This window comes from Idiotropiscis lumnitzeri, chromosome 4 (genome assembly GCF_059441095.1).
Source record: "Idiotropiscis lumnitzeri isolate Australia: NSW breed Sydney's pygmy pipehorse chromosome 4, RoL_Ilum_1.0, whole genome shotgun sequence".
NCBI classification, from domain to species: Eukaryota; Metazoa; Chordata; class Actinopteri; order Syngnathiformes; family Syngnathidae; genus Idiotropiscis; species Idiotropiscis lumnitzeri.
In genome coordinates this window covers 5,712,107-5,736,761 of record NC_142394.1, presented here as the reverse complement: position 1 = coordinate 5,736,761, position 24,655 = coordinate 5,712,107, and the positions used below count along the sequence as shown (strand labels likewise).

At 39.3% G+C, this 24,655-nt stretch overlaps 1 protein-coding gene across 1 annotated transcript; it reads left to right on the top strand.

Moving 5' to 3' along the window:
* The first annotated feature begins 94 nt into the window (after nucleotides 1-94).
* LOC148337913 (cohesin subunit SA-2-like) lies at nucleotides 95-24,268 on the top strand. Its single transcript, XM_088293332.1, has 34 exons — nucleotides 95-288; nucleotides 1,968-2,096; nucleotides 2,187-2,268; nucleotides 3,213-3,356; nucleotides 3,450-3,546; nucleotides 6,016-6,092; nucleotides 6,234-6,438; nucleotides 7,296-7,447; nucleotides 8,543-8,616; nucleotides 8,715-8,838; nucleotides 9,748-9,846; nucleotides 9,980-10,059; nucleotides 10,453-10,560; nucleotides 10,994-11,105; nucleotides 11,187-11,304; nucleotides 11,398-11,501; nucleotides 11,815-11,907; nucleotides 11,973-12,062; nucleotides 12,766-12,969; nucleotides 13,873-13,943; nucleotides 14,093-14,180; nucleotides 14,306-14,386; nucleotides 14,465-14,557; nucleotides 14,705-14,879; nucleotides 16,175-16,314; nucleotides 16,733-16,834; nucleotides 16,938-17,086; nucleotides 17,325-17,453; nucleotides 17,615-17,841; nucleotides 18,324-18,546; nucleotides 19,199-19,306; nucleotides 19,410-19,536; nucleotides 20,933-21,010; nucleotides 22,480-24,268. The coding sequence occupies exons 2-34, from the start codon at nucleotides 2,053-2,055 to the stop codon at nucleotides 22,501-22,503; spliced, it is 3,822 nt and encodes a 1,273-aa protein (XP_088149458.1). The 5' UTR covers nucleotides 95-288; nucleotides 1,968-2,052; the 3' UTR covers nucleotides 22,504-24,268.
* The last annotated feature ends 387 nt before the right edge of the window (nucleotides 24,269-24,655 follow it).

Below are 24,655 nucleotides of genomic sequence, written 5' to 3'. Positions count from 1 at the left end.
AAAAACACGATTGTCTGACGTGCAATACTGAGCAATGGCCACTAGGTGTCGAATCCTCGAGTGCCAATGTTGTGGCCGCTAGGTGGTAGCTCTGTACTAGGATTTCCTCCTCCCAGGTCGTCGAAACAACAAATTGAACTACGGAGCAAGCGGGTGAGAGAACGTCCGAAACCGCCTCTGACCGCGACTTTTAAACTCTTTTTGACTGAATTTAGAGTGAGATTCGACCTGAGGCTTGTCGAAGTAGTTCACATTAGGAATCAGCTGGGACTAATATTTCTCGGCAAGGTAAGTTAGCTGTAAAATGGCGGAAAGCTATGTGGAACTTAGTTGATTTGTATTTTGCTAGCCGCTTGCTAGCCAGGCTAGTTGAGCCTAGAGCGCGGATGTCTGCCTCCTCAACCAAGTCGCCTCGTTAGCTCCGCTGCGAGAGGCTAGCTTTTCTGTGGTTGGTGGCGAGCTATCGCACTAGATTCTTACCGCAACGACGCTAAATAGATCGGTCGAAACACAGCGAAAGGTTTTGTTGTTTCGATGGACTTGGTTGTACTTCACAACAATTGTAAACAGTGTTTGTTGCTTATGCAATACGGTACTGAAACTCCCGAGGCAAGATGGAGGACGCAAGGACGTGATGTTTTTTTAGGGAACGTTAGCACGTTCTGTTAGCATAGTTGGCCAATCGGAGTTTGTTACACTCGTGAAGCATTATTTTAATTATTGGTGTTTGTGGTATTAAAGATGATCCTGGGAAAAGTGTAGTTTATTGGTGAAAAAAGGGTCATTGGATGCGCTTGCTTCTCACGCCAGTCTCTCCTCGCTAATATTAGCATGTGATCGCACCGCCGAGCATGCGTTGTTGTGTTTTTATGGTCGTCCTACCATAGACCCAACGCTGAAACAGTTTGCGTGGAAATTCAAATCAGACTTTTACTCATAGATATAGTGCACTCGCTTTAGCATTTCCACTCACGAGATCTCCGAAATTCACGGTTGCTAGCGCCGCTAGCACCACCCGCGCACCGGTGTCAATTTTGACAGGAACCGACGAAGAGCTTGGTCACGTCGGCTCCGTTGGTGGGAACGCGGGCATTTGTGTGCAGCTGCGTTGTCTTTCCAACTCCTCATAATGGAGCTTTTCGCCCCGTTGCTATCCAAGATCCTCGCCCCTGGCTTCACGGTGGCAAGTTTATGAGATTCACTGAGCGATTTGGCGCCACTTTTTCAGTTAACACCCATTGAATCCCGTCATCGTCTAATATTTACACAGTAACTGGCGAAATGGGCACATTCAATGTTTTCAAATCACAAATGCAAAGATTTGAACAAGCAATGCCACGTTACGTTACAAACAAAGCACATGTTTACAGGTGTGATTCATATCGTCGTAGTTTCCGGTAGCTAGTGTACCTGCGTTATCATGGCAAATACTGTCTCTTTGTAAGCAGCCACCGGCCTCCTACTGTATTATGCCTTACTTATTTATTAATTTACTTATGAATTGGCTCTAGTACTGTAATGACGGATCATTACATGTTGTAGGGTGCACAATGCGGTTCATCACCGGTGAATTTGCGTAATTATATCGTTTTAGTGCAATAGGCAAGTAGCTGATTGCCTTTCAAAAGTTATCTATATCCTTGCATGTATGTGACACTTTTCCATACAGTACAGTAAAGCAATAGTTGTGGCCTGCAGTATCTTGTTGATGTTGGTAACGTGTTTTGATTGGTCGAAATATGTGTGGGGCGGACAGAGCACGTCCATATATGGCCAGTGAGGAAGATACTCCAATGATTGTAAAGCAAGGGGGACGAGGAAGAGGGAACCAATGCTTTGAGTGCTGAGTGCCACAAGAGCATCTGTACCGCCCACTGTTACCATGTGAAGCAAGAAAATTTTGTTTTCATCTGTTTTTTTATTTGTTTTTTTTTAACTGTTACTTCTCTAATTTGATCTCAATTTAGGTTTCATGCAAGCTTCAGTGTCTTGTGTTTTCTGAGTGTTACAAGCCAGTCATAAATTGGAAGTTATCCAGAAGATGTTAGAGAAATGATAGCAGCACCAGAAATACCAGCCGACTTCCCTTATGCTCAGTAAGTGGTTCTTGTCATTTTGGTCCTGTTAGTTTGCTCTATTTGGACCCAAATGTTCATTTTGTTCCACATTTATTTTCCCATCACTAGGGATACAGACACACAATTTTCTTCAGACACAGACTTTTCAGAAGATCCAGATGGGAGGAGTTCAAATTCAGCTAAAGGAAAGGTATGTAAAGGCTTCCATCTCTATGGGAAGTAACTCACTATTTTTAATCAGGTATTTAGGCAAAACAGACAATTGATATAATCGTGAATACCAAAATTGTCCCACCATCTTTCTGGAATTTTGTTTAAAGTCTTTTTGTTGTATGCCTCCATATGGGCAGATCAGAAGAGTCAATCAGTCTTTGCTGATAGGACATTCACTAATAAGCCATTAATTGTCATGTGTTTACGCGATAAATTTCGAGTTGCACAATTGAAACTTTTTCCTTCCAACTAGCAGAATTTGGCTCTTGGGTGCTGGAATAGAAGAATGTTTCTTCAGATCGGAATTCAGCCCCTCTCAAATGCCTAGACCTACGTTAAATAAAACAGTATTTGATTATTTCTTTATTGTAGTTATTTACTTCCGTGTCGTCACTTTATAGTTGTTAATGTGCTTTTTAGGTATCTCTGGGTTCCTTCTTGTGTTGCGTAAATGTAAATGCAGTGATATACGTGTCGTGTGTATATACAGTTCATGTGTTACTTGAAGTTTAAATGCAAAAAAAAAAATCCATATTGCCACTAAATTAACATTAGGCAATTGGTAAATTCAGCCATTTGACACAGATACTAGAGGAACAGTATTTGTAAGTGTTTTTTTTGTATCTGTTCAAGGTGACCTTGGCTTTGTCCAATACAAAACAGCAAATTTGTAGCATTAATTTTGATAATACTAAATGTCATTTGATGTGCATGGCCTGAATAGCAAGCAGTCCCAAGGCAGCTGGGGTAAGCTTCGAGCGCTAAAGAAAATGGATAGATGGATAGATGTCAAACATGAACAAAGCTGCAAAACTACATAGCCACGATATCCTTAACTTTTGTAAATACGGTACTGTCTCTGCGCTTGACATAAGGACCACGTTGAAGATTATTTCCCCTAATGTTATTGGTTTTCTTCAGGGTGGAAAGAAGGGGAAGAAACCAGCAGGAGACAAAAGCAAGGGGACAAAGGGGGCAGGTCGGATAAATGGCCACCACCAGGAGAATGGCATGGAAAACATGATGCTGTTTGAGGTGGTGAAGATGGGGCGGAGTGCAATGCAGGTGGGATATGTTCTATCACAAACACTTGTATTGTCCTTTTCAAGAAAATCATGTTTCTCATGTATCTTCAAACATCTTTATTGCCCTCTATAGTCTGTTGTTGATGAGTGGATTGAGTCTTACAAACATGACAGAGACGTTGCACTGCTTGATCTCATCAACTTCTTCATCCAGTGCTCAGGGTGCAAAGGTATGTAATTAGATGTTATTTTAGCACATTGTGGTTCTTAATGAAGCAAATACCAGCAACTGGTTCAAGCGTTATTATTAATTAGTGCCACTTCTCATATCCTACTTGGATTGAAAAGCGTTACAGATTTTGTGTGCAGAATGCAGGTCATAGTTTTTTTCTGCCGAACCAGCAAAAAAGTGTGTAAGTGGCATTCGTATGCTGAATGAAAGTGTGGCTTAACCTTAACTTCATTAAAATGAATGAGCAGTCGCCTCAGTGCAACTCTTGCAATGAGATTATATTGTCAATATGAACATGATCAAAGTGATACCTGATGTTGAAGTAGTTTTGCTAGCTCCGACCCTCTCAGCGTTGCACTGCACAGGCAAGTCAAAAATATCCTATGACATAATGAACCAGCTAAAAAGACGGATGGTCAAACTGTAATACATGCACTTTAAGCGTGTATTAATTTGCTATTCTTACTTTGTGTGAACAACGAACGAACGAATAAAGGTTAATGTAACTGCTTTAACCATACTGCTTTGGAGTAGCATCTTCCACAAATAAGCATAGGTGAGCCTTTTACTACATTTTGCCAGTCCATCATTCGGCATCCGACAGTGGCCTGGGTACCTGTCTGTCATTAGTCAGTGCGTCATTTTTTAAAGCCGAACCGAATTGTAATCATCAGATGGTCAGTCAATTCAACAGGTAGTTAGTCAATTATAAGTCCCTCGGTCCGTCAGTCTGTGTTTCCATATATTGTCAATGGAAACAGGCTGCTTGTATTCAGACACGCACACACACACACGAGACAGTCTTAAATATAAATAATTTCACCAAGCTTTAACTGGTAACCACAATCATAAAGGTTTATATGCAAATAAATACACGTGCGGTATTTTCACAGCCAGACGGCGCACTGTATTAAAAGCTGCTGTCTTAGTTACGGGTGCTATCTCACATACATAAGGCTCACCGCGTTATTGGTCGCAGGCATGGTAAAACGTACGCCATCTTTAAAACATAAGCTACCATTCATGTTAGCTTATATTTTTAAAAAGGCAACAGGACCAAAACTGAGTTCGATTGTACTTTTTTGATCTATTTAAGTTGACAGGTTCCCTCTTGACAGTGTCAGTCAGTCTTGTTGCAGTGCGGTCCCTCGGAAATGATACAGATGTTTGCGAAAGCGCAAACAATGCAAGCAGGCTCATTAGTGGCTAATGTGGCTACCAGTTAGATCAAGCATCCACAATCCATTCACAAATTGTCGCGTAACTCACCAACTGTGCCTCCCAGTCTTAGTATTGCTATGTTCGCCACCTGTCATCTATTGCTTGCTTTCCGCTCGCAACTTAATTTTGCACGCCCTGTTTACACCGATGTCCAACTGTAATGATGGCGAGCTCCGCATTCATTTGCTGCACTACAGTACCTACTGGGCGGTGTCTTTAGCGTCCTCTTTCACATCTGCATGGTGTGCTCAATCGCGTCCGCTTTTCCTTTATATAAGCAGTGTGTCGGCAGATAATGCTCCCAGCAAAGTCACAACTACATTTATAGATTTTGGAACTGGGCGCCGCATTATTAGGGGCCCCGTCCGTCCACTTTAGAGGAAATTTAAGAATTTTAAGTGTGGGCCGTGAAAGTATGGTACAGAAAACAAAGTTGAGCCTCAAACAAATGTAGATTTGTGTTGTCATAGCAGAGTGAAGTGATGTCTTTTGGTTCCGCCCCTTTTAAAAGTTCACGCTGAGATCCTATCAAAAACAGTTGTCAGCCAAACGAACGTCCGTCAGTACTTGTGACGATGAAAATCTACTTCTTATGAGTTTTGTGTAAAAAAAATAAATAAAATAATAATAATTTTTTTTTACGTTTCCTGTGAATCGTCAGCAAAATCAGCATCCCTCAGTGATGGACTGACATATCAGTCAATCAGTCTGACTGAATGCCCACCTCTAAATAAGAATTTATGGTGCATTGTTGGAGGAGCATGCATGTTAACAACATTGTACATTACACTGCATTACTATGTATACAACAACAGCATAAATTCCTTGAAAATTAATTTTGCTACCAGGTATTTTAAATAGTACTTTTATTTTCTCGACAATTGATGTCATCCTTTTTATAGTACAACTTTTTTATTTTCAATAGACTGATATGATTCATGATTCGCCCCGTCCTGCTAAGCACGTTCTGTTCAAAAATACGTTTATTTAATATTTAATTTAATTTGAGTTAATTTGACTTGTATAATATATTTTAAAATAAAATTACTTTACCTAAATTCAGCTTTTTCTTTTGAACATTTAAGTCCTCATTTTGAGGAGTAAAAAAATATTATCTGCAATATATATCAATATCAACTGACGTGAAATACTAATGTCATGATTCACTTTTCAACCATATTGGCCTGTCTTAAACTCATGTGTGAATTTCGCTCTGGATAACACATTTTCTTCCTGATTTGATCAGGTGTTGTTAGTGGAGAAATGTTCCGCAACATGCAGAACTCCGAAATTATCAGACGAATGACAGAGGAATTTGATGAGGTAATAATTTAATTTGTGCATTTGCTGTATATTGTAGATTTTTGTATTTTCTTAGAATCACTGCTTTTTGCACATACAATTTCATGGCTCCTGACACATGGAGGAGCACCTTGGTAATAACTCTTCTCTTTTCCTCTGTAGGACAGTGGAGATTACCCTCTTACTATAGCAGGGCCCCTGTGGAAGAAGTTCAAATCAAGTTTTTGTGAATTCATTTCAGTCCTAGTGCGGCAGTGTCAATACAGTATCATCTATGATGAATATATGATGGACACAGTGATCTCCCTTCTCACCGGACTATCAGACTCTCAAGTCAGAGCCTTCAGACACACATCTACACTGGCAGGTAAGATTGTTACTCTAAAATAGAATAGAAGGGCTGGAGATATCACCATAATAACATTGACTTGAAGGACAACTAAATTTGAAATGTACTGAGCCGGCCTTTGTGGAGTGTTACCATATTTTCCGGACTGTAAACCGCTACTTTTTTCCCACGCTTTGACCCATGCTGTTTAATGTGATGCGGTTTATTTATTAATTTTTTATTTATGACCTTCAAGCCGTCAATAGATTTACCCAAAGTCTCCTACATTGAAATTGATGAAATCGTCACAGTGGTCTAATGAAACTGTCCCCAGTCTGCCCTCTTACTGAATATTCATCTGCCATTTATGGTTGGAGAAAGGTGAAAGTCTGTGTGCGTAGTGGTACGCAGCTGTGTTGGAGCAAATATAGAAGATATAGTAGACAGTCAACAGGCGCTAACAGTTATCCATGGAATATAGCATTTCTGACCATGGAGCGACATCTCGCAAACACCTAACGGCTTTCCAAAGGCTGCACTGCCACAGACATTTGTGGACAGCTGACAAATTGGCCTTGTGTGACAGCAAGAGTGACTGAGAAAGGTTCTGGAAGGCCTGTAACTAGCTGTGTTCAGCATTTTTTGTGAGGGGGGGGGGGGGTAACGTGTCTACATGGTTTAACTTAAATCAAAGTTTTAAAAGAATCCATCTCTGTGACTTCTTTCTTTGCAACTATCCCCTGTTTTAATGTGGAGACCCGCAGCTATTAATACCAAATGCCCAATGTACGGACAAATGTGATTTTATGTTTAAATTCCGCTGCATATTGTAGTCCGTAAATTGCGGTAATTGATTTGTGAAACTCACCCTTCTTGGCACTGTGTCTTTTTAACAGCAATGAAGCTGATGACAGCCCTGGTGAATGTAGCTCTAAACTTGAGCATTAACATGGACAACACCCAGCGACAATACGAGGCAGAGAGGAATAAAATTGTGGCCAAAAGGGCCAATGACAGACTGGAACTCCTCTTGCAGAAACGTAAAGAGGTATGGTTGCTTTTAATTATAGGAATACAATTTTGGAAATCTGGAGTTAAATTTAAATTAAATTTGGGTTCATAGAAAAGGGTAAGACCCTCCACATGTCATATTTTCACCGTGGACCAGGGTTATTATGGTCTTTGAATTTTTTTGTTAGTTTTAATGGGATTTTGAGATTCGTTGCACATTTTCTCTACAATGATAGGTAGTTTTAGTTAGTTTTGTAAATGTAAAATGCCGTTTCACTTTTATTTTATTTAGTTAACGACAACGTTTTTACTATTTTAGTATTTTTTTTGTTTTTGTTTACTGAAATAACCTTGCAGTAGACTCCTGAGCAGTAGTCATGTCATGCGACGCATGCCAACATTTGGACAAATTATTGTTCAGCCTTCTGTTATTGTCATTTGTCTGCAGTGCCCTCATGTGTTGTTTATGGAAACTGCAGCGATCAATGTGTCTTCTGAGTTTAGTCTTTAGGGTGAATAAAGAATTCTGCTGCTACTTTTTTTTTTGCCACATCGTGATATTCTAACAACTTTCACCACGTCCCAAACTCCAGCTGGGTTAGCATTGTATTATTTTCCTTTTTAAATTAATGACAAAGATTTAAATAGGAACCAAGGTTTTGGTAACGATGCGTAATAGGCATTTGTGCTTTGGTAACTATGCATCAGTTAATCAATGTGAATCACTTTCTTTTGCTAAAGAATACATGCCTTCCTCTTTTGGAGTTATGATAATAGCGCTGGTGGTCAAAATGTCTGTATGTTCATACATAGTGTTATTCAACTAGCTTCTGTTAACTGGGGTATATCCCAGCAGGTCCCACCTGCCTTCCATCTGCCTTGACAGTACACTGTTAGACTGCCTCGCCACAGCCTGGTGGCATATTTGGCTGCTACTTGCTCCCATGGGCAATCTTGATAGTACCATTGTGATAAAGGAAGGGAAAATCTGTAATGGTCAATGAAATGACAGACAAGACTCAATCGTCATTCCACAATGTTTCTGAGAGAATGTCCTTGTGCCGCAGAACTCTTCCATGTTGATGTTTTTTTTCACGGCAATGTTGAGTAATTGAGTTTGTTTCCATTTCAGCTCCAAGAAAACCAGGATGAGATTGAAAACATGATGAATGCAATATTTAAAGGAGTCTTTGTACATCGTTATCGGTATGGAACCATCAAATGACTTTTTTTGTTCTTGTTGCTGTGCAAGATATATTTGTTGCATTTTCTGTTAACTAATAATTATGATGTTTCAACAACAGCGATTCAATAGCAGAAATCAGAGCCATCTGTATAGAAGAAATTGGAGTTTGGATGAAGCTCTACAGTGATGCCTTCCTTAACGACAGCTATCTAAAGTATGTGGGATGGACCATGCACGATAAGGTGGGTTAGTTTAGTCAGATTTTTCTTCATCATATTCTTCCTTTTTTTGCATGAAGACAATGTTCCCTTGACATTTTAGTCAAATCAAATATCTCCCTGTTTTGGACAACTTGTCAGGGATACATGAATAAAAATTTATTTTAGCCACCAGAAATAATTTTTTTTCCCCAATGTCCGTTATTCTACCCGATGCAAAAAATCAATACCACATTTAAATTTGAGCTAGAACGATACAGTTAATCCACGGTACATTCCGTACCTTGGAGTTTTGGTCATAGTTTGGTACAATTTTGATACATGTTTGCTTGTTGTGATCTACTGAATAATGACCATTAAACACAACTCTTATGAATTGTAAACTGCCACTTATTCCTTGATGAGTTTTATGTATGTGACAATACATTGGTATAAATCAGAATCATAATGCCCTTTATTGTCAACATGTAAACAAAAATTAAAGCATAAAAATAAAAAACAAGCCATTCTCTGGAGACATAACTCGACACACATTTGTTCTCCTCTTAAATCCTCTGTTTTACTTACAGTACTTTGTTAAAACTGCGAGTGGTGGAACGTGCACGGATTCACTCACTTGCACATTCAACACAAAGTGAATTGCAAAACCGAAAAACGGATCCGTAAAGGACGCATTGTCCCATATGAGTCCATGCCAACCCTAAATCAAACCCGTGGTTGAAAGCTTTATCATTCATTTATGAACCCAAAAATATCAACAGCTGAAATATATTTACAGTTTTTTTTTTAAAACTGTTTAATTTTCATCTAGCTTCCTGCGTTTTCACTTGTTTGATGCAAATGTGTGTGTGTGTGTGTGTGTGTGTTCATGTGTGTATGTGGTGACTGAATACTTGAATTTTAAAACGTTCTTATGTTTTCAAATTCTTTTAGCAAGGTGAAGTGCGGCTTAAGTGTTTGACAGCTCTACAGGGTCTGTACTACAACCGAGAGCTTAATGCAAGGCTGGAACTCTTCACCAGTCGCTTCAAGGTAAGCGCCACCTGCTGGCCATTTTAAGCACAACATTCACTCTACTTGCTACATATTTAACAAAAACTCAATTGTCATTGACATGGCTGACAAAACCTGTTAAAAATTACTTCCCTTTCTTTTTTTCCTCTAGGACCGCATTGTCTCCATGACCCTTGATAAGGAGTATGACGTTGCCGTACAAGCAATTAAGTTGCTCACTTTAGTTTTGAAGTAAGTTCTAAATCATTGACACTCCGGTCCTGGAGTTGCAACACACCTGATTCAAATGATCAGCTCATCACCAAGCTCCGAAGAAGTCTGACACAGCAAGCTCTGAAGGAGTCTGATAAGTATCCTGATCATTTGAATCAGGTGTGTTGCGGTGGGGAGAGATGGAAAACATGCAGAAAAGCGGCCCTCCAGGACCAGAGTTTGACACTTTTGTTCTAAATGGTTGTCTCAGACTTGAAACACTGTTTAGCACTTATCAGTGGAAAAATCATCTTCTCTTCATCGGAAACCCTTTGTACACTCACTGATATTCTCAAAGTATTACATCCTGCACACAGGAGTAACTTGTAACAATTTAGTTTGTGCCTTTTTAACTTGAATTTGTTTCTGCAGTAGTACAGATGAGGTGTTGACCCCTGAGGATTGTGAGAGCGTCTATCATCTGGTCTACTCAGCACACAGGCCTGTTGCTGTTGCAGCAGGAGAATTTCTCTACAAAAAGTATGTCTGATCGGACTTGAACAGAATTGAGCTTTTCACTGACGAGCTGATGTTCTACATTTGGCGTCTGTCCTTACTCCATGCTCAAGTTTTATTGTGTCTTACCTACCAGGATACAAGGAATTTATATTAGTTTGTACGTCGTGTTTACATTAATATTTAGTTTATAACTCTCTATTTATGACCACATTTGGATTATAGTGATGTTTAAAGGGTTTAGTGTTCTCTGAGAATTCCAGTACACGTTACAACTTTGGAAATAAATACAACCAAAAAGTGGAATTTGCACTTGTGGTATATTGATCATTAATTTAATTTGCGTATAAGAAGCTGTGACATTACTGTTAAAAAAAACAAACATAATACACAAATACATCTAATGGATTTTGTGGGAGTAGGTTATTTAAGTTGCCAAATTACTCTGTTTTCAAAGATTGTTTAGCCAGAGAGAACCTGAGGAGGAAGGTGCCCCTAAAAGGAGGGGCAGACAAAGTCCCAACGCCAACCTCATCAAGACCACTGTCTTCTTCTTCCTGGAGAGTGAGGTACACACGTTTTATTAGTCTGTCTCAGTCGGTTGCCTGCAAACTTCCAAGTTCACCTATCCTGTGTGAAAATTGTTTTAGCTCCATGAACATGCAGCCTACTTAGTGGATTCTCTCTGGGATTGTGGTCCAGAGTTACTAAAGGACTGGGACTGTATGAGCAGTTTACTCTTGGATGACCCATTGCCAGGCGAGGAAGGTATGACGAAATCCACATCACGTGGTACTGACAAATAGTTTGAAACAAATATGTTTATTTATTAACCAGGACTTTTGTCTTTGTGACTTGTAGCTCTTACAGACAGACAAGAGACAGCTTTGATTGAAATCATGCTGTGCACTGTACGTCAGGCTGCTGAATGTCACCCCCCTGTGGGAAGAGGCACGGGCAAGCGGGTAAGTTGCTCGGGGGATAAAAATGTATTTAAAGGTTTTGCTACTTATTACATTGTCGTCCTTTTCTGTTTTTGTCTGGAACGTTATCACTTTAGAGCTTAGATTATCAGTCTGAATCTAAGGGTTCAGCCTATGCATAAATTGAATCAACCAACGGCTTTTAAAAGCACCCTTTCATGAGTTATCCTTGTCAGAGTTTACATCATGACAAAACAAATATTAGTTTGTGAATAACTTTTGACTTTAATTTAACTGCTGTTAATCACTTGAGTATTGAATTGCTACAGCACAAAGGTATTTGACTTGTATTCAGGTGATGACAGCGAAAGAAAAGAAGACTCAGCTTGATGACAGAACCAGAATGACAGAACTCTTTGCGGTGGCTTTGCCTCCTCTACTGGCAAAGGTATGTCATTACTTAAATGCTTTCACTTTCAGTAAGCAGCATTTAGTTAAATGTTTGCCCAACAGTATGCTGTGGATGCAGAGAAGGTGACCAACTTATTGCAGCTTCCTCAGTTCTTTGACCTGGAAATTTACACCACAGGACGTCTGGAAAAGGTCAGCCAATTTTTCTTCTTTGTTGGTATACAGTACTATAACATGGTTACTACACCACCCATGCAGTCAATATATGCCAAGCTCATCCGAACACATGGATGGCTGTTTGCCTAAATATATTATATTATATTACACTATACTATACTATACTATACTATATGACTTTGATGGTTTAGTGGTTGAGGACTGATTTAAAAAAAATTACTCGAGTACAACCGAACACTGTCTTTTGCCAAACTGATGCATGCATACTAGCATATGTTTTGGTGTCCATGCATGCTAAGGTAAGGTATGTTTTGGCATGCCTGCACTTAGTAATACGGTGTGTCCTATGTATGTGGTAAATACTGAAATAGCGCCCGCAACTGAGACTGCGCCCTTTATTACTGTGTACCCATTGATTGTAAAAAATACGGCGTATTATAATATTATTATGCAATACAATACATGATTGTAGCTGGTCCAGAGCTTTCGCGCTCTCACTTCCATAGTCACTATGATGACTGTCTCTACCAGTCACTTAAAAATATACATCTTATTTGATCAACATACTCCATTTTTTGTAGTTAATTATTTTTATGGGATTGCTACATAAATAAATTGTGTTGTTGTTGCACTGTATGAATATTGCCAATTAATCAGTACAGATGTCAATCCCACCTGTTGGACTTTGTTGACAATGAAATTTGTTTGTTGACTGCAGCACCTTGAAGCCCTGCTCCGCCAGATCAAGGAAATCGTGGAGAAGCACACAGACACTGAAGTTTTGGAGACATGCTCCAAGACCTACCATGCTCTCTGCAATGAAGAGTTCACAATATTTAACAGGGTCGACATTGCCCGGTCCCAGCTGCTGGATGAGCTGGTGGACAAGTTCAACAGGCTACTGGAGGATTTTCTACAAGAGGTATGAGTCAGTTGCCTTTTTCTAACCCCTCTGCCTGTCAATTATACTTGGTTATATTCTCTCTCTCTTTCTCTTTCTCCTTCTCTCTTTTGTTCTCTCTTTCTTTCTCTTCCTTTTTTTGAAAGAAAGATTATTTCTTGTAGTCTTATCCCTGTGCATGCTTACCTTAAGTAATAATTGAATGGTGATTAATGGTTTAATTGAATCATGTCACCAAAAACAGCTGCAGTTGATGTAGACTTGCTCTCTCATTGTGTGTCTGGTGATTACTTTTTGGGCGTGCAATGTATCTATAGCACTTTTTTCAGACTGAATATGAATAGAAGTTCTCTATTGGCATACTAACCAATACCAAGTATTAATAATGGGTACTGAGCCCCAGTACTAAATGAACTCCAGGGCTGACTTTTTTTTTTCAAATCTACAGTATCGATAAGCTCCACCCTGTTCTGTTTGCGGTCTCGGACATATTACTCAAATTAATATTAGGTTGATTTAGGTAAGGCTACGTGAACGCTATTTTGCACTTCTTCCTCTCTAATGTCTTTTCTAGCGAACAATAAAATTAATGTGTTCGTTTAAGATGCATGTTGACAATCGGAGGCATGGTGTCTCGCCACACTGGCTGCCCTTTGCGGAAGAGCCATTTGTGACTCCTTCCTGTGCCAATGTAGTGCTGTGAGAATATTACGACATGAATATGTATCATTATTTATCCATTCCAGATCCATTCCTATAATTTTTCAAATGTTATTTTGATTTGTGCGATCTGTATTTATTTAACGATGGTAGGGACGCCGCCGTCCCAGCCCCACGTTTTCGAGATTCACCACGTCACCAGCTTTACAGCCACCAAGTCGGTCATCACAAGCATTGTTAATTGAACCACATTTCTCTTTCAAGGGTGAAGATACTGACGAAGATGATGCTTATCAGGTTTTGTCAACTCTAAAGAGGATCACAGCTTTTCACAAGTATGAATTTCATCTTCTATTCCATCATCTGCTTTTTCTGCTGTCTATTAATGATGATGATGATGTGTGTGTGTGTGCGCGTGTGTGTTTGTGTGTCTTTGAGTGAGAAGTGTCATCTTTTGACTTTGTTTTGCTTGTGTGTCCTGCAGTGCACATGATCTCTCTGGATGGGACCTGTTCACCAGCAACTTTAAGTTGCTCAACACAGGCATAGAGAATGGAGATATGCCCGAGCAGGTTATTTAAAAACACTATCAAATAAATTGATTGAAAGCATCGACAAGCATGTCCTCACAATTATATTCACTCTATGAGCATTTACAAGTTATAATGTTAATTTTTTTTTTTAATTTTTTGAGCAGATAGTCATCCATTCGCTGCAATGTACCCACTATGTGATCCTGTGGCAGCTGGCCAAGTTATCTGAAGGCAGCTCCCGAAAGGTGAGGACTGACTCACCCCACTTCAGTGTACTTCTGTGACGCATGGCTGTAACGCTAAACACCTGTCTGACCTTTCAGGAGGACATGGTTACTTTGAGGAAACAGATGAGGGCCTTCAGTATGATGTGTCAACGGTACCTCACAAATGTCAATACAGCTGTTAAAGAACAGGTGACATTTTTACCTAATAAAAAGTACATTTTATTTAAGCCGTGAAAAATCCTTTACAAATTTACTGACGTAGAGTATTTCATTGTTATATTTAACCAGGACTCCTCCTGTATGAGAGGGGTAACTACTTTTCTCTTTTCTTTCCAGGCATTCACCATCCTTTGTGACCTCCTGCTCATCTTCAGCCACCAGATGGTGGCTGGAGGCAGGGAACACCTTGAGCCCTTGGTTTATTCCCCAGAGGACTCGCTTCAGTCCGAACTGCTCTCCTTCATCTTAAATCATGTCTTCATAGACCAGGATGACGACACCAATAGCACAGGTACAAGTGAATGTTCACCCATTGCTCTGATCGGTGTTAAGACTTCTCAGGTTGTATGACTCACAATACCCACAGAAGTGTTCTTTTCAATGCTTAGCTGTCAGTCTACTCCCGGGTGTACAAACCCAATCACAATGGAGTTGGTACGTTGTGTTAGAAATAAAAACGTAATACAATGATTTGCAAGGCATGTACAACCTCTACGCACAATTGAATAAACCACAAAGTCAAGATATTTAATGTTCAAACCGATAAACCTTATTGTTTTTAGCAAGAAAATCATGAACATAGAATTTTATGGCTGTAACGCATTCCAAAAAGGCTGGGACAGGTGGCAAAAAAAGTTTAGGAATGTTCGTCGAGCAACTTTTTGTAGGATCCTTCAGATGAATAGGCTAACTGAGAACAGTGGCGAGCCATTATTGGGTATAGAATAGGGCAACATTAAGAATTCCTCCAAAACGCGCCTCACTTTGTTGATTGCAGCAGTTGTTCAATTGTTCATGTCATCGATTTTTATTAGCAGTGGTTGGACATTAACTTTGTCCTTAACATACTCCTACAAAAAAAAAAGTCACACACAGTGCGGTCCGGGGGTCTGGCAGTTGTTGTTGTTTTTGTCTGTGTCTCTGAATCGTCTGGGTACTCTTGTTCTGGACGCAAGTGACATGGTGTTTTAGATATACAATCCACTCCTGCTTTTAAAATGTTTACAAACCTTTTGTGCTGTTTTTAGGTCAAACCTGTCAACCGGTCATACAGGCCTTAGCAAAAGTTTCAGCCAAGTGACCTGTACTTTTTCCATGCCTTTTCATTAGCTGGCCGGAGGCATTTTGCTTTAACTTCTGTTTACATCCTATTCTTGTGAATACGATATGTACGACTGCCTTCAAGGAATTTCTCAAACGAATCAAGGGAGACTTGATTTGATTCTGAAAAGGCTAAGGTCACGCTGACCTCTCTCGGTTTCATCTCTTTGCCATTAATTTCTGGAACGCCTGAAGCAAAGGTCATGCCATCTGGAACAAGTGTAAACTCAAAGGCAAAATAAATAATTTGGCTATAAAAGAAGAACGAACTGTCCTAACACAAAATAAATCCTCTTATAATTTCCAATTATTTTTTTATTGGTGATTGGCAACATTTTTCATGATTTTACTTGACCTTTTGGCCCATATAGATCATATCTGAAGGGAAAAGGAGATTACTTTACGGTGTGTTAGCTAGTAATTGAGCTTTGCAGAAAAAAAGAGTGTATCATGAAGACGAATGTTTGTGTTGATTTCTATCTTTAGATGGCCAGCAGGATGACGAGGCAGTGAAAATTGAAGCATTACACAAGAGGAGAAATCTCCTTGCCGGCTATTGTAAACTGATCATCTACTGTGTGGTAGAAATGAAAACCGGAGCTGACATTTTCAAGCAGTACATGAGGGTTAGTATTTATTTATTTATTTATTTATTTATTTTTTTTTTTCAAATGATCATTTTTTTCACTATGACTTCATAGTGATGCAGAAGCCGAAAAACAATCTCTTCAACTATTTGGCCTTTTATGCTCCGATCCCATTGAATGGCAAACATTTTCGAGTGTTTGTGAAGGTAGCAAATGTTCTCATCAGGGTTTGTGAAAGGTCTCAAACTTTCACCTGTACTTTTCTCGTTGCAAGGAATTTTGAACTTTGAATTTTGTTCAAAATTTCATCGTGACAAGAAAAAAAAACCCACAAAACTGTTGGCGAACGTTTGCAACCTTGAACTCGCATGAACATGAACACGCCAACAGTTGCAAATATTTGCTCCTCATATTCGCAAGTAAAGTTGCTGTTTTTTCCCCTGATTTGTTTTTACAGTATTACAATGATTATGGCGACATCATCAAGGAAACAATGAGTAAGACCCGGCAAATTGACAAGATTCAGTGTGCCAAAACCCTCATCCTCAGCCTTCAGCAGGTCAGTGTTCAGTTTTGCTCGGTCTCTGGCATTCAAGAGTTTTTTTTTTTTTGAGTCACATTGCAATTGTTAATGCAAATGTTTCCTCTCTGTCTCTAAATAGCTTTTCAATGAAATGCTGTCAGAACTGGGCCATGGGTTTGATCGCTCCTCCTCTGCTTTCTGTGGAATCAAAGAGTTAGCCCGTCGATTTTCTCTAACCTTTGGCCTTGACCAAGTGAAAACCAGAGATGCCATTGCCATGCTACACAAGTATGACTTTTTTCATGTTTGTTCACCTTACACTTTTCAAGTTACAAACACCACATCTATGGAGTGGCAACAGTTTAATTTATGATTTAATGCAATAATATGCTGGTGGTTGTAGTCACGTTCAAACATCCAATTCCTCAATTTGTAGCAACAATCTCGTATTTTAAAGCCAATTTAACAGAATCCGCCCCTCCTCAAATTTTCCTTTTCTTCTTGTCTATCTTTACTTGTTTCCCAGGGATGGAATCGAGTTTTCTTTTAAGGATCCAAGTCCCCAGGGAGAAGGAGGCCCTCCCCTCAACCTGGCTTTCTTAGACATCCTCAGCGAATTCTCCTCTAAGCTAATGAGACAGGACAAGAGGACTGTGTAAGTTTGATTTTTGTTGGGCTGGTCAGGGCAACAGGTGTTTGAGATATCTAAAATAAATAAAATCACCATTCAAAATGTGTTGTCTTTTGACTTGCATTTTTTCTGTGGCAGCATGTATTTGTTTGTCTAATCCCCATCACTTTTCCATTTCTCCACAGCCACATGTACTTAGAGCGTTTCATGACGTTCCAGATGGCACTGCAAAGAGAGGACTGCTGGCTCCCCCTCATTTCATACAGGAATTCCCTACAGGCTGGTGGTGATGACGACACTATGTCAGTGATGAGTGGCTACTCCAGCAGAGGCTCCTCCATTCGTTCGAAAAAGACCAAGGCTCCTGCTGCTGCAACTGGAACCTCTGCAGCAAAGCGGAAGCTGCCAGAAGGTAGCAAGCATTTGGGAATCTGATTTCTCTGCATTGTTCAACACTCAGAACTAGTGTCACTTTTCTGTTACTTTACCATTGATGAGCAATCCAGAACCCAGTCACGAAACATGGCTGCAATAATACAGTAGAAGCCCAGAAAAGCAAAAATGTCTTCCAACTTTTTCAATGTGTTCCAAGCATCTTGGCTGCGGCAGTGGGGTTGATGGGCAAAGAGATAACACAGCAGATGGCGGAAGCATTGTAATTATCACAATTTCCACATAATTTCATCAACAGCAAAAATATGAAATTCATTGCTGGTACAGATTCACCAAAGGTGGTGACTGGCTGTATTGGAGTTCGGATCAAGTTTCTGTCATCACAGGAATTGTGATTGAATTGTTCACAATTACCAAAAGCCATCTGTGCAAAATGAAGTCTGTGTAATTCAGATGGAACGAGTGTTCATGTTTCATGTGCGTATTTTTCTTCCCTTCCAGAGGAAAGCAGTAGCAGTGAGGTTTGGCAGCAGGGCATTCAAACACCAGTCATGTTGCCATCCCCCCACCTCACCTCCACTGCCATGCGAGATCCCAAAAGGGGTCGTGATGACAGCTACATGGGTGTCTACGCCCTCCCTCACGACCAGCCGCAGCCCCATCATCACCCACAACAACATCACCAACAAGCACCTCAGCACCACCAGACCCCCATGGATTACAAGTATGGATATCTTTAGAAAGACTTCAGCATCTTCTTCAAAATTACTCTGTTGTCATTGAAATTGAAATTTGAAAATTCCAAAAAGCATTGACTGATAATGTAGAAAATCAATGACCATTACATTTTGCTTAGATGCAAGTCAATCTGTATTTCTTTTTATTACTTTTTAGTTGTTTATCAGTCTAATGTAAAAGAACAGTCTTCTTTTGACTTGGGGTAGTTAAGCTCTTGTGATGACGTTACAATGGAATTTAAGCTTTGCAACATGCTGAATCTTAGTTTCATGCTGTAATTTACACTTGTCATTTATAACATTTCATTACTACTTAGCAGTTTCAACACTTACATGGTTTCCTTGAATTCTAAAGTTTACGATCTTATTACTCGAACACGTCATCTTGGATCTTCAATTGTATGGAATGTTTGTTGTGAGAGAGTGGGATTACAATTTGTTTGTGTTATTATAAGAATAATAAGAAGAAAAAGAATATATAATTAATAGGAAGGAGTGCAAGGAAGAACTAAAAAAAGCATGTGGGGAAAATGTGAGACCTTGACAAGGGGCTGCAGATGTTGTTATCGCCCTTCCAAGATGACCAGTATTTCTAGCTAGTTGGTGAACAGTAACAGCTAATTATTGTCATTTGTCTAGTTCCCAGGTGACGTGGATGCTGGCCCAGAGACAGCAAGAAGAGGCTCGCCAGCAGCAGGAAAGAGCCATGAACTACGCCAAGCTCAGGACCAATCTGCAGCATGCTATGTAAGATATCCACCCAGTGGGACGTGACGCTGAGGTGATATCACGTCTCGAAAGCAAAACAAACAATTTTTTTTTAATAATGTGTATTGATGTATTTGTGCAGCCGTCGCGGCACCGGCCTCATGGAGGAAGATGAAGAGCCGATTGTGGAAGATGTGATGATGTCGTCTGAGGGCCGTATGGATGACCTCAATGAAGGCATGGACTTTGATACAATGGACATTGACCTGGTAAGAACCATTAATAATTGATTCCAAACCCAAAGACTATACAAGATGATGTAACAAATATATGTAAATTAATGCAAAAGGTGGCAAACCCTAACCTAACCATTTAGAAGTGCCCTTCATTCTTTTATATATTCGCCTTCAGTCTCATGCAGGGCTCTACTAATGGTGTATCTACTGCGGTACATAACATTGCATTATATTCTCTACCATTACCACAACTATCCCCACTACAGGTGTACTGTATCACTTTGTGCATTGATGACTGATGAGCTATGTCCTAATAGGGATGTAACGATAACACAATATCAAAATTGCTACGATATCATTGTCATGTTATAATATTAAAAGCACCACACCTCTGTCAAGAAACATTGTTTTTTGCCCACTTTAGCCAAACACGGCATTGCAAACTGTATGTTATGTACAAAGAAACAGTTTTCCCACAGCATCGCGAAAATTATGGTATTGCGGGGTTCATATCGTGATATCGTATCGTAAAGTTGGATATCGTCACCTCCCTATTTTCTAATGCTAATTTTGAAAGAAGCCATCACTCAAGATACTTATTGTCTTAATTGTTCTTAGATTTATAGTCTGGGTTGATGTGCAGCGCCGTCACAAAGCGGCTGCAAAGGGCCTTCGAGGTAAATGCGGTGGTGGTGATTGGGCAATATAAATACCATTTTTTTCCCCCATCATCTGGTTAAATTTATCGCCATGTGCTCTTAAATTTTAATGTCGCATTTTAACACTCATAAATCTGAGCATCCCAAACAACTTCCTATGGTTGCCCATTTTCCTTTGGCAGCTCTTTCCCCAAACATAACCGTTCAATTTATTTCATCATCACTTGTTCCAACAGACATCTTTCTTTGACCCAGACGACATGAGAGGTTTGCTAAAATCCTCTGAGCTCTTGTTGACTTTGAGGATTCAGTCTGTCAGAGAAGACTCATTTGTTGGGCCTGCAACAATTATTATAGAGCATCTTGTGTTCATTTTTCAATGTCGTTTCCAAATAGAAAAAGAAAAGAACTGTAATCATCAAAAGTTTGGTTTTGGCTGTATGTACAAGGGCCTCTTTGTTTTGTTTAATGAAACATTGTGTTGACAGTGCGTTGCAACATCATGACCAATTTATTTGACAATTTACACCCGCTCCAAAAAAACATGCATGATGAGTGGTAAACCAGAACTAAATGTAATCTGAAACATATGTCTTGACTGCATACCAAACGCCAAGTTGATTTCACAAGTACTTACAGTAAGTTTCAGTCATTCCCCATATTTCTCATGTTAAGATACATTAACCGACCTGAGCGACCTTGCTATGAAATCTTTGTTTTTTGTTTGTTTTTACTGTAAATTTTCAACACACACTCTTCCTCTCTTCTAGCCCCCATCTAAAAATCGCCGTGAGCGGTCTGAGCTCAAGCCAGACTACTTTGACCCTGCCTCTATCATGGATGAGTCGGTAAGACTGAGTTGCTGCTTATGTGTGTGACAATTTGCATGTTGACAAACAAGTCTCCGCCTGCTCCAACACAAAACTTGGCAGTGTCAGCCATGGTTCATTGGAGTTGCTGACACAAAGCTTATGAAACAAACGTCTTTGTACGAGTTCAGCTATCTGAGCTGTGCGCACTGTAGCCAAATTCCTTTCACCTTGGCCTTGAAATCCAGGTCAGACACCAGACGCTGAGCCCTGATCAATGTTCATGAGTGCCTTGTCAACACCAAACAATTCATCACTCACATTTATCATAAATGTTTAATTTGATATTTACTGATCTAAGAAACAGTGTGCCACCACCTTTACCATTTTAGCTATCTTCTCTTGAAATTTTGAAACATTTTACAAAAGGTAAAGTTATAAGATAGGTACTACTGAGTGTATGTATTTATTGCGTATGTGTAAATGTATATGTGTGTATGCTTAGCATGCATACATGCTCGTGTATGTTTTTAAAAAAGGTGGATCAAAGCTGAGTTTGGTTGTACTTAATTGAAGTATTTAACAATGTAGTCATGTTATTTTTGGATCAGCACTCATTCACAAATGCACCAGTCTTCGTCTTCTGTATCCGACGTGAACAGCTGGGCAAGTTATCCATCGAGCATGGCAGGTTCTCTCATCATAGTCGGTCATTCTCCTGCTGCGCGACAGCCTCGAATACAGTACTGGCTTTTGTGAAAACTCGGAACAACAGTACAAGCGGACACATTAAGTTCACATTTGCTTGATCACACAATGCGGATGTAGGCAAGTCACAAATCACCACGCTATGTACAGTCACAGTGTTACATCAAAACCAAAACTATTGCCCAACATCAACTAAATAGCATACTAGCACACAATGCAGCAACCAAAAGAAGCAAGAAAGAAATCCAATTGACAAAAAAGAAGCAACTGCCATTCATGTCACAAGTGATGCAAAGCATTCTGGGAGTGCTTCAGGCTCAGCCAATCAGATGGCTGCTTTCAGAGATGTCGTGAGTGGTGTGTTTTGGGCAGCGTCTGTTTAAAGGTTAATCGAACCTGAGATGTTTCTCGCTTGTAATAACGTCGATGATAATCGTGGACAGCTGCCCCTTTATCTTGCTTTCTACCGCATGTACGCATCCGTCTGTTGTCAATTGACTGTGGTCTGAAACTTTACCGACAGAGGGTGCTAACACCCTGTGCAATGCTCCCAGTCAGTCCAGCTGAGTGGTCATGAAAGTCACACATGTACAGATTTTTGGAACTCGGTCCACTCATAAGACGCCCCATTCATTTAGGAGAGAATTGTTGTATGGTTATCCAAATACTGTATATGTGTCTGCGCGTGTGTCTGTGTTTGTTTATAGATATGTTTTAGTGATGTTTTTTCCTTAATTCTGTCTTTGAACGGTGTCCATTTTGGATATTATCTCAGTGAAGATTTTTTTTTTCTCTTCTAGGTCCTGGGAGTGTCGATGTTTTAAACTAATATCCAAATTATGTTGAAGCTGGGATACGAGAAGAGGAGCTTTGTATTTAAAGAGAATTTTAGATGCGAAAACAAGTGTGTTTTCTGTAAGAAAAAGCAAAAATGAAAAAAAAAAAAAGATTTTGGCTTGTACTCCATGTGGACCAATGACGACCCACACTCAGTGTTGCTTGCTCAGAGAGGACTTCAAATATATACTTTTATAATCTTGGTTAAGATCTTCCTGTTCCAAAATAGTGAAACAGGCCACTTCCAAACCTATTAAAGACGATACGTGTCTGAAGAAAAATCCATAATAGCGTTTTCCCTCTTTTCTCTTTGTCCTTTCCTTTTTGTTTCTTTTCTTTTCATTTCTTTCCCAGCGGGAATGGATTGCTGTGTTTTAACTTAAGAAACATTCAGTTTTTTTTTGTCTAACCCTTTTTACATTTGTAGTAAGTTACCAGGTGTGATGTAGTAATTTATAAACAGACTGTAGTAGCTTGCCTGTACCGTGTTAGCCAAGTGGATGGAGGTCTTTCTGTTCTTGTACTTTCTTTGCCCTCCTCTCTCTTAAGTTCATCTTCCCGCTTTGAGGTCCTGATAACCACTGGTGGTTACGATTGTGAGATGTCATGTAGAATTAGTCTCGATCCTTGTTTATGCTGTGAAGAGTCCCACAGTCCAGTAGTACGTAAGTCTTGGAGCTTACCCCGACCTTTGGACCACTCCTTAAACGCCATCTGTTAAGAGAATTGTTCCCTTGAACAACAAGTAGCTCGGTCCAATGAAATCTTTTCTTGGTTAGGTTGTTTTTTTTTTTTTCTCCCCCGTCTCTCTTTCTCAACCTAGCAGCATCATGTCAAAATGGGTATCTCTACATTTTAAATAAAAATTATATATGAATTGGTGCTGATTTTTATATATGTTCTTTAGTTTTCTTGTTTTCATCCTTCAGTCACAAATGAAAGAAATGTGCAAGAAACTGAAAAATTGAAAGCATGTAAATTCATGCAGTGAGAGAGATTTTTAGATTTGTATTTTTTACGTTTTGATTTTGTTTTCTTCCTTTTGTCTTGATAATGTCTCCGGGTTTTTACCTTCTTTCCTAATGTGTAAATTAGTTTGGATAAAACGAATGAAATTCAGCTTTAAGAGTTTCTCAGCTCGAGTCCTGTCACGAAAATACTAAGACTTCAATTGTTAATAAACACGAGGTCATATTTCAGAAATTATTGAACACAAGTTATTCAGCAGCGATGTGGCAGCTAGACAAAGCTTAGATTTTGACATATATTTGTCACACATGACTTTTAATGAACTGTTTTGTCTACTGAGTTTTTTTTGTAGTCATTCCATGCTAAAGCCTTAAACATGCTTCTTCTCTCACGCTAATCTTCCATGTCAGCAGATTGGTCATGTTTAAAGGATGGATAATTGGCTTCTTAGAACATGAAACATGAGGTGGTCAAATGTAATGTGATCAAGTAGATGAGCAGTCTGTGTCTTTTGCCTAATTATTTTATGTAAGTAAAAAGAAAATTCTTTTAAGGAAAAAGTACTGTTTATTATTTGTTGCTTACCACTACATTGGTATAAATCCTTATTAGATATCGTGTATATATTCAAATTTTAATTTCTTTTTTGGCTATTTTGTGTTCTGCACTCTTGCCTACACCCTGAGTTGTCTATTCTCCCACCCTCTTTCAGTCACTCTGTTTTCTGATTTGTACTTGTCTGCAGACAGTAACTTTTGAATAAAAATCAACACACAATTTCAACTGTGCTAAATATTTACTATCCCGTGCCTTCAGCTCCATACTATTCATAACAGGTTGTACCAATTTTGAGTTCAACTGGATTTGTTTTGGTGGGCATCTTCTAGCTGGGAATGAAAGTAAAAATTGACAATGTATGTATTTTTTGTTATACACAATCATTTAAATTCCCGCCTGGCCATCCTAATCTTGACTATGAGTTTAGAACATTGAATTTATCTCCATTGAGAAATGGCACTCATTCGGCCATGTAACTGGAAAAATTAAAAACATATTGACTGAATCTCTTAGAATACTATCTTGTAGGCCTTTCCAGTTATCTCGTTTAATTTGCAACATAACCATTTGCCAAATTAAAAAAAAAAAAAAAGTAAAGGGGAAAAAAACTGA

Excerpts from the sequence above, each read along its gene's own strand:
- LOC148337913 (XM_088293332.1), top strand. The coding sequence starts at position 2,053 with ATGATAGCAGCACCAGAAATACCAGCCGACTTCCCTTATGCTCA. Across the intron at positions 2,269-3,212 it reads CAAATTCAGCTAAAGGAAAG|GGTGGAAAGAAGGGGAAGAA; the intron begins GTATGTAAAGGC and ends GGTTTTCTTCAG. Across the intron at positions 6,439-7,295 it reads ACACACATCTACACTGGCAG|CAATGAAGCTGATGACAGCC; the intron begins GTAAGATTGTTA and ends TCTTTTTAACAG.